This window comes from Cupressus sempervirens, chromosome 3 (assembly GCF_028749045.1).
Source record: "Cupressus sempervirens isolate cs-2001-9-10 chromosome 3, ASM2874904v1, whole genome shotgun sequence".
Lineage (NCBI taxonomy): Eukaryota > Viridiplantae > Streptophyta > Pinopsida > Cupressales > Cupressaceae > Cupressus > Cupressus sempervirens.
The window spans coordinates 488,577,897-488,587,928 of record NC_143120.1 but is presented as its reverse complement, the minus strand read 5'-3'; the positions used below and the strand labels follow the sequence as shown (position 1 = coordinate 488,587,928).

At 34.0% G+C, this 10,032-nt stretch overlaps 1 protein-coding gene across 1 annotated transcript in view; it reads right to left on the bottom strand.

Annotated features, from left to right (window-relative positions):
* Window positions 1-874: 874 nt before the first annotated feature.
* Window positions 875-10,032, bottom strand: part of LOC149567298 (uncharacterized) — a 52,466-nt gene continuing 43,308 nt past the window's right edge. The window contains exons 7-10 of the mRNA XM_089820470.1: window positions 3,053-3,399; window positions 2,864-2,921; window positions 2,621-2,755; window positions 875-1,528 (exon numbers count right to left, since the gene is read on the bottom strand). Coding sequence (XP_089676596.1) covers window positions 1,308-1,528; window positions 2,621-2,755; window positions 2,864-2,921; window positions 3,053-3,399 — 761 coding nt within the window. The 3' untranslated portion in view covers window positions 875-1,307. The remainder of the gene's footprint in view (window positions 1,529-2,620; window positions 2,756-2,863; window positions 2,922-3,052; window positions 3,400-10,032) is intronic.

Here is a 10,032-nt window from a genome sequence, read left to right as displayed (position 1 = left end):
CTCTTTCCAATGATTTTTAAATAACGAACAAGTTTGAGCATTCCATTCTATGTGAATTGATTAAATTGAATTTTCAATGAGAATGAGCATAGCATCAACAAAGACGAGATTACCAATTTATGTTCCTGCCAGATATATAAATAAAAAATATCGAGGCCATACTAACTAATTTTATAGTCGAATTTGATGCACTATAGAGTGAAAAACAAAGGCACTGTATAGAAGAGATGCTTTGTATGACTAATAAGTTAATAACTGTTTCATACTACTAAGAACTGTTTCAAGCTTCTCTGATCAAAATATTAAATAATCAACTTTCCCACATTAGTTTAATGTAACAGGAGCACACAAAATGAACAAAAATCTTGGTATAGCCGATAATGAGGAAACCATCCAGAAGGTAGAGTATAACTACAGCAAATAGGTTGTTACATGCTCACCAAACCAGCACCTCTCCTACCATGCTCCCATTCCTTCATCTCAACGTAATGGCCCTCTCTTAGTGATCAAGAATCAAGTTTCTCCCCAGACCCAATACTGAAGATAAATAATTGGGCACACATTAAATCTACATCAGTGTGACCATTATATGCAGCATGAAACTAAAACAAGAACTGGGCAAGCCAAATTTAGCATCAGGAAATGAAAATATACTATCTTGTTGGAAACCAAACTTATCAATATCCAAACCCAGGATAGCCATTAGAAATCACTCGACAACGTAACAAATTTATGTAATGCAATTAACGAATAACTTTTATTATATAAAAGATAGTTTTTCCATTTAATGTTTGCATTAAAAAATAGCTTCAAACCCTCTAAAAGACAAATGTGAAACTTGTTACAATTAACTACCTGTAGGACGAAAACAACCTTACAAAAAATTGAAATGTTCAAGTCAATTTATGTTTGATCAAGATGCCTGTTTATATAAACTTTCTTCTGCAGTATGTTGTACTGGAACTTCAAATATGTACATAAATCTCACATTTTATTATGCATTAAATGCTTTCTAAAGAACTAAAGTTTGGTTTTCTATGCTCAGCAAAATCTTCCATGGTTCTCTTCAAACAATCATTGTTCATGTGTGCAATTGCAGTTAATGGCAAAAATTAGTTTCAGCTTGCACAATGAAAATGTCGTCATCCATTTCTTAAGAAGTGTCATTTGGAACAAAATGTACAAAAGAAGTAATCCATGCTCCCCAGTAGAAAAGATTATCTACAGTTCAAAAAAGTGATTAGATATATCTGAAACACGAGTATATATCACAATTTGTCGATTGGAATTTTCCAAATCCATTGTCATTATCTTGCCAATATATTACTTCCACAGCCATTAGCCACTTGTAATATTCTGTCAAAAAACAAATTGGCTTGACCCATGCTAAAAACGATTTCTTCTTTCATCCAATCTGGAGCAATTTTTTGTAGCGTTCCTAATGAAACAGAACAATAGAGTATCTGTCCATTTTCTCTCAGCTTTGTATTACCTTCAGCAGATAAATACTTCAATTTAAACGAGAAACCTACAAAAAAAATGAATTGAGAATGGTCATGCAAACAAAAAGACCAAATAACTTGATTAAACCATAAAATGTAAAGGATACGAGAAACAGTGGCAACACCTCCAAGATAAGGTACAATGAGTTTTCTATAGGACCAAAAAAATCATTTTGAGAAAATCAAATGGTTAACATCATATACATATTTTACACTTCCTATTCAAAATGTTAAATCATAATTACAATATTATTATGCCCAGAAAAACCTGTTACCAAAAGAAAACATTGGAGGGAGCTTTGTTTCAAAGCTAAGCAGTTGGGAGGTGTTAAGGATCAAACTTATGTAGAAAGTTGCAGACTTAGCCTATCTCAAAAGATGCAGAGATTCAAAGTTGATTATACCTTTTAAGAGTGGCTTAGTCTGCAACTTACAGTATACACACCCTTCTTGCTCTTTATTCCTGATGATGGATCACGGAGTGTGATCGAAAACGTTGATGAAAAAATATATACACAATCAAAAACCAGGAATCTATATGCAATAATATTCAAATGGATTGTGGAAATCTGATAAATTTGGTCAAATTGCATTTTCACTGATACAAATTATTTGCTCAATGAGCTATTATGCTTGAAAGGTGTAGCAGTTACAGTACTTGTCCGTAATTCAAAAATCAAAAACATAAATGGTAGATTATTTCTTGACTGATAGGTGAATCCATTTACACAGCATGGGAATAGCAAGATAATAAAATACTCGAGAAGTACACAACAAATTTAGAATTCACAAAAAATCACTATATATATCAAGCAGTTGGTACTTTTGGAAACAAATTAGGAATAACTTGCAAGTTAAACAAAAGATTGAATAGCTCACGAGTTAATTGTGTTTTTTGCAGATTTGACCACAGGACTGAGTTGCAGTTTAAAATGGTGATTATTATTTAACTATTTATTCCCTATCAAACAAATGTGACAGCTTATTTAATTCCCAATTTTAGCAGCGTTTTTACAAAGATCTTCATGTATGCACGTCACTACTTAGTCACAGCATCTGAATTTATTCAACAGTAACAAAACCCTTAGCAGTCAACATTCAAAGGATTGATATTTTACCACTTGATTCGTGAAGTACCAATACTTCCAACCAATCTCTTGCATTAACAGTTGAAAACTGAAGCCCCAGCATACACTGTAAGAGCATTTGGAACAGGCCATTTTCCCTCATACAACTGACATTGTTTGAATATCCTGAAGAAAATTTGCAAAACAGCATCCAAAGATTTTATCAGAAAGCTGAAAGTAAGACTCCAGATTCACTTAAATTTGCACATGAAAGCACTTGAGATGACAGAATACCTTTACAAGTGTCTTCCAAGACTGGTTTATCCCCTTGAGATAGAGAACAAGAGCCCTCCTTTGAATAGACAAGCATGTAAAACATGAATTAGTAGAAAATATTTTATAAAAACATTGACTTCCTACTCTTACCTGGTTGAAGATGCTAATTGTTCCACTAGCTGATTCATTGCAAATTTGTCTACTTACTGTTCCACTCGCAGATTTGTTGCAAATTTGTCTACTCCTTGGTTCCTCAATAATAGCATGGCACTTTGAGCAACAATTGTAGCATGTATTTTCAATCAGTTCAGTTTGCACCATTGCCTCTTTGAAACTCGTAGGATTTTTTGACAATTTGTGTAGATCAGCACAAGAAAGGTCCACAATAGCCTCATGGCTTCCAGGATGCAAAACTGCTGATTTTTCAGCAAAGGAAAAGCTTTGAGTGCTAATATCTTGACTTTGCTGATTTCTATTCTGTGCCTGCTTGTTCATATTTTCTTGGTCTAACAGCAATTGTTCAAGCCTCTTCACCTCCTTTAAAAGGGCTAAATCTGTAAAATCATCAAAACTTTCAGTGACTTGTGATATTGCATTGTAAACCTCAACTTACCAAGCAATATTTGATATAAAATATAAACATAAACAGCACATTCACCATCTCTTCACTAGCACCAGGTTACCAATGAATCTAAATAGACTGACTGATAATATATATGCAAAACACACGTCATAGGAATCATAGCCCAAAGAATCTATAATCCCTCATGTCAAGAATGATATTGCCTATGTTATCATGCAAAAACATAAACACAAAACTTGCATTCAGTTCCATATAATTACAAATTTGTAACTCAAGCTTATGCTATCCCAGTTTGTCTAATAAGATAACAGCAACCCTGATTTTATTTTATGATGCATTCAAATGGAAATGTTTTAATCCATTTTATAACAATTTGAATTAACACAAGTGAATTTCTTTCAACTGGGAATAATAGTAGCATTTTTTTTTCACTCATAGCAGTTGCTCTCTGCAACTATAAACTAGCTACCAGAATGTGAGTTTGGGTACAAATAAACTGCTACAAGATTATTTGCGGAAAACTTCAGCTGCAATATGTAGCTGATAAATTAATGTCTGTGTATATGTGTGTTTGCAGTTGTCCATATTATGATTGTGTTTGTGTGAATGTCCATGTGTGCATGTACACACTCTTCCAAATGGTCATACCAATGAGTGGTTGCAATATACTTAGAAAACAATGCATTTGCACTTTGTAATCAGAAATTCCATTTACATCCCAATAATACCCCTAGTGACTTTTGCAAGTGGTGCTTGCATCTTCTCCTCAACCAAGGTCCTTTATTTTCCATTTCTTAGTTTGTCACTTTTCCAGCTAATATTGTCCTGGTGAAGCTATTTTCCTTCTCCTGGTACAGATAACCAACTCCAAAACGTTCTTGTCGGCTGAATTTGTCTCACAGCCTGCCAAAGTCCTACAATTACCTCAACATATCGAAATTTAGCTGACACAGCCAGTGTCACAAAGTCCACAAACTATAATGGAAGATTTTGAAAAATGTGGCAATTTAATCTAAGTTGCCATTTTGGATTCCAGTACAGATGCGGGTTCAACAATCGTCCAAAATCTTTTTGGGTTGGGTTGGGATTCATTTTGAATTTGTCCTTACAAGAATTTAAAAAATATGTGTGCGCGGGCAGCAGCAAATAAGTTCACACACCACTATGCTAACATTAAAGCAACATAGCAAAAGAAACCACCACATATATTAATGTTTTAGTCTCAACGACATAACAAAATGCCATAATACACCACCATATCAATGTTTTGGTTAAAAATTTAAAAACAATAATGTCAAGATTACTAAGTAACCATCAATAATCAAATATGATCGAAAACCATCAAAGGGATCATCATCATTCTGCTGTTGTAGATTAGAAGCACAAAAAGTGCCACTAGCATCGGTAACAGCAATGTCAGGCTCAGCCTCAAGATCAGCCTCAACATCACTAGTAGCTCATGATCAACATCAGCAAGCGCAAGTGCATCAAAGTGGGCAATTGAATCTTCTAACTCAGTATTCAACATCCCAATGCTCTGCCTCTCCTTTTAAAAATTGTCTTTGTGTGTTGTGAGCCTCAAGTTCAAATGCACAAAGACTAAGTTTCTACCTTCTTGGAATTTAGTCTATTGCATTTTATTGAGTGGATGGAGTATGTGCTCCAATTCCTCTTAGATGATGATGAACTAGCAACCTATAAAGATTTTCAAATTTGAAATTATAGAGTTAAGAGCTTTGAATAAAAAATTAAAAATGTAAATTTAATATTCATCAACAAGAATTTAGAAAATAGAATCTTAATAGTTAAGAACTTAGTTGTGATAAAAACTTTGATGGCAATGGATCGTATCTGTTGGTACATTTGTCCATGGAAATACCAACATTTATGAGCATCAACATTTTTCTCGTCTTCAAGAGCGTCAAGACCACATTCATTGATGCTTGCAAAACTCGTGAATTCAAACGACATTGTAGGTCGTATGTGCTTGGGAAAGAGTCTTCAAAGGGCTGCCTTGTATTTGTGAGCAGTTTCAAGATCTTTGTATGGGGGAACTCTAGTGGTATTACCCCTATAAGGACCGATTGACTATAGAACTTTTCTTCAGGACCTTGCTCTCTCTCATTTATGATATTTCTAATATCCTCAATCATGGAGTCTATGCCATTGTATACCTCACCCAAGCAAGGCCTATCGACTTAGTTACCCAGGTTCACTGTTTTGGCCCAGGAACCCTACCTAGGTTTGAACTGGTTCGAAATTCGGGTCCGATTCGACCCGGGTTTGCCCTAGGTTTGAATTTCCTGGGCTGGTTCGAATCCGCAGCCCAGAATTTGAACCCAAGACGAATTTTGTTGATGGGTGACTTTCAAGTCATTTTTTATAACCAATTTTATAGTTCTTGATGTCTGGTTGCCTTAAAAAGTGAATGTAAAAGAGGTGGGATGTAGATACAAAGTTGGCGGACTTGGATATTTCTGCTTCTCGGCTTATAATTGAAGACTTTGAAGATATTGATACCCATACTATTGTTGTTGGTGCTGATCCCATTGGCCTTAGCTCTATTGCTGAGTCAACTAATGCAGATAGACTATGAGAAGAAGAAGAAGATGATGAAGATGAATATTAAAATTTTATACATTATGATTACTTGACTTGAAGTTGAAACAATGATACTTGAACTTGCCGTTATGATTCATGGATAATGAATTACTTTTAAGTTTTAATATTTTGAATCTTTGATGTTGAACTTGAAAATTGAAATATATGATGGTATGATCTTTATTCATGATGCTACGATTACAACTTGCGTGTTTAAAGTTTATGCCTATGGTGTTTTTGTTGTTTAAATAATTAACTTAGTTTACATCATATGATTTTATGATACTCTATGTTCTAGGATATATATATATACATGTTTTTTGTACGAACGAACCCAAAACCCTTTTCAAAATTTTGCCGTACCAGCGAACCAGTTCTTCGAACCTGTATTTCAAACCGAACTCGAACTGGTAACTAAGCCTGTCGATGTCAATGTATCAAATCATGCTCAAGGCTAAGTGAACCTCGGAAGGTACTCAACACGATCCCACCAAGAGTCATCTAGAATCATTGTTTAATGGCAGCTGCCCTAGTACTATTAAATTCCCTGCCCTAGTACTATTAAATTGCCTCCATATGCTCCAAATAGCATTGATTACCATTCTACACAATACCTGTTTAACCTTGAGAAGGAATCTCAAAACAATAGCGTTGGAGGCAAAGCAGCTCTCAACAACCTATTTTAAAATCCAAACAATAATAAATTAAAATCAAGATTAAAATTTTAACTTATAAACATAGAAAGTTTACTAACTAAAGTGACTAAATTTCTAAGACATTTAAATTTTAAAAAATTTAACTTACCTTCAACAGCTCCAATTTCAAAAATCATCTAAATATGGCTTGCATCATATGATGGTTTGTAATGAACATTTGGATCTCCTAATTCTTTTGTGCATTTTTAACTTGAAAAACAACCACCCTAACTTTTTTGTGTGTATTTTTTCACTTTTAAAAACAATTTTTTGCAGGAGATATCGTGTGTTTTGGCGAGTTTTTAGGGAAAAACTGTCATGTGGTTGTTAAAATAATGACAAGTAGTTAAATGCTGATAAAATCGTTTGACATTCTTGCTGGCGATATATCGCAAGATCTACGATATATCGCAGAGATTTGCAACTATGGCTTGAACAACACGCCCTCCAGCTCCAGGTGTAATGCTTATGCCCTGGAGCTATGAACCACTGAGGCCACAAGTAAGGGACCTCATCTCCTTACTACAGAATTGAGGCCCAAACCCGAGCACATTCAATCTGATAGAATGCATTTCAAATTAAAGCTATAATGGCATAGTCACTGACTGCTAGTAATATATAGATGTATATTTTTTAACATTTAAAAATTTTGTATTACTATAGTAAAAAGATATTGATATTCACATTTTGTGATTATTTATTTAATTTAAAGTGCATGGTAAACCTTTTTAGCATGACTGATGATGCTCACACAACACGCCCTCCAACGTCAAGTGAAATGTTTTTTTCGAGGAGCTAAAAAGCAATGAGGCCACAAGTGGGACCTCATTCCTTACCACAAATTTGAGGCCCAACCCCAAGCACATTCAATCACCAAAAGTATAAGTCTATGATCATAATGGTCCAACGAGGGTTTGAACCTAGGAGGGGGCAATAGCAACACCACCACTTAACCAACAAACTAAGTGATGAACCTCATTTACATTTAATTAATTAAGTTCTAGCTGTGGGTTTTGATATCATCTTAACATTTCTTACTATATTTGTCTAAAGTTTCATCATATATGTTTACTAATATTTCTATTTGTATTTTTATTTATTAAATGGCATGTTCATTAATAATTTAAATGTCTTGTTTGATATCACTATTTGTCATATTTTTATACTATTTAAAACAAAATAATAATATACATTCATTTATATTCTTCAAAATAAATCACAATTTTTTTCCCAAGACCTATCAGTTGATTTATTTTTCAGATTATTTCCTTGCAATACATCCTTGTTCTGGATTATTTCCACTTCAACTTCAAAAAGTGGATCTTGACATGTTAATGTTTTATAGCTTCAATCAGATAAAACATAAGGTGTAAACATAAAGTTCAAATCTTCGATCAGATATTATAGAAATATATATAAACATAATATTTTATATCTATTATGTTCTCTATTATTTAATCACAATTACAAATCAAAGTTATATATATTACATTCACCTTCATATAGTTGTTATGACCATCGAATATTAAGTTGTATTATATTGGGTATGTTCCACGTAATATTAATGGCAACTATTGTATTGATTGACAGAAGATCGGTAGGGATTTTATATGCATCGTATATGTTACCTATAGTCATCAAACATTTGAAGTGCCGTGTTGGTGTAAGATGGAAAATCAAATATGGTTGTATTAATCAACAATGACCAGGTATGAACTGGGTAGATCACTGTCCGCCAAAGTAAGGTTATGTTTTAAGTCCCATTGGGAGTCACAGACCCGATGGGATGTGACTCTAATGTGGAGTCACATTCCATTGAGGACATGTCTCAGTCGTCATACAAATACTTCCTTTCCAGCAAAATGTCAACAACGGAATTCAGATAACAATAAAAACACATAATTTACTCTGCAGTCTTCAGTGTATCATTACAGACAGTCTTCAGTTCTGACACCATCGATGGCTCTGTCTGCAACGTTTCTATGACTACTACAACATAATTAATTGGTCTGAGTCATTAACTGTCTATTCAATAAGTGTGACGGAGCATTGTATTACAAGGGTGATAAGATTTCCAATCAAGATATTGTAGACAGGTTTAATCACCTCCAATATACATTTTCATAATTCAAAGACTTACATGTATATATAAAATATTTTATGTTAAAATATAAATCACATAAAAAGGCTTCAAAGTTCATTTATAGAATTCAAGAAATAAGGATAAATCTGATTGTCAATTATTCTCTCTAAATTCCCCTTGACAGCTGAAGCTGCCTCACAACCTGCAAATATCCTATTTTGGTTACCTCTGTGTGCGCTAATTTAGAGGTGATAGAATCCATTCCAACCACAAAAGGTGGACTTAACTTATCTCAACATCCTATTGTAGATTTTTCAGCAAATCACCAAACATCTCTTGCTTTTGTTTACAATGTACACTGCTTGCAATTTGTAGTTGTCAAATCACTTGCCTGAAATTTAGAAGTAATAAAGGGCATAAATTGGTTTTCAAGTTGCAACATTGGGTTCAACAACCTTTTTACAAGCATTGGGTCTAAGGTGATCTTTTTGCAGCAATGAAATAAAGTATTCAGCACATACATTTTCAAGCAAACGAACAGGCATGTTGGAAGAGAAAAAGATGCATGGTTGGTTCCAAAGCTTGATCATAAGCACAAGACAAAAATTATCGTCAAAGGCTTTCAATCTTTGGTCATGCCCTGTCAAAACTACATAAATCTCATAAAGTAGCATTGTAGCTTCAAAATCTATTAGCCAAGTACCAAAAAGGTATCCACAATTGGCTAGCTCTATACAATCATGAAGATAACCATCCAGTGCTTAAACAACGGGTGATTAAACAAGTGCTGTCATGTTGAGCATACCCAACCCCACTATAGTAAATAACTGTATTACCACATTTTCTGTCCAGCCATTGAAGTCGAATTTTGGTTCGTACTGAACTTGAATTTGGTTCATATTTGTCAGAAAGTCATCGACAAACTGAGAAATTCAAACTAAGCAAAATCGGAACCTACATGACTTTTCATCAAATTTCGTTAGCTTTCTCCCATCTTCCGCGAGCCTGAATAGAATTTGCATGAATGTGGATCGATTTACATGCCACATTAGTATTTTTTACTTTTTAGAAGTTTTGTCTTGTCTTTTTAGGTATATTCCACCTATTTAAACCTAAAACAACGTGTCATAAACTTTTAAGCTTTCTAAAGGTTGTTGTGTGCAGGAGTTTTTTGAAGAAACAATGTGCATGTGATTTCTAAAGGCTTTGTGAGTTTTCTGAAGGC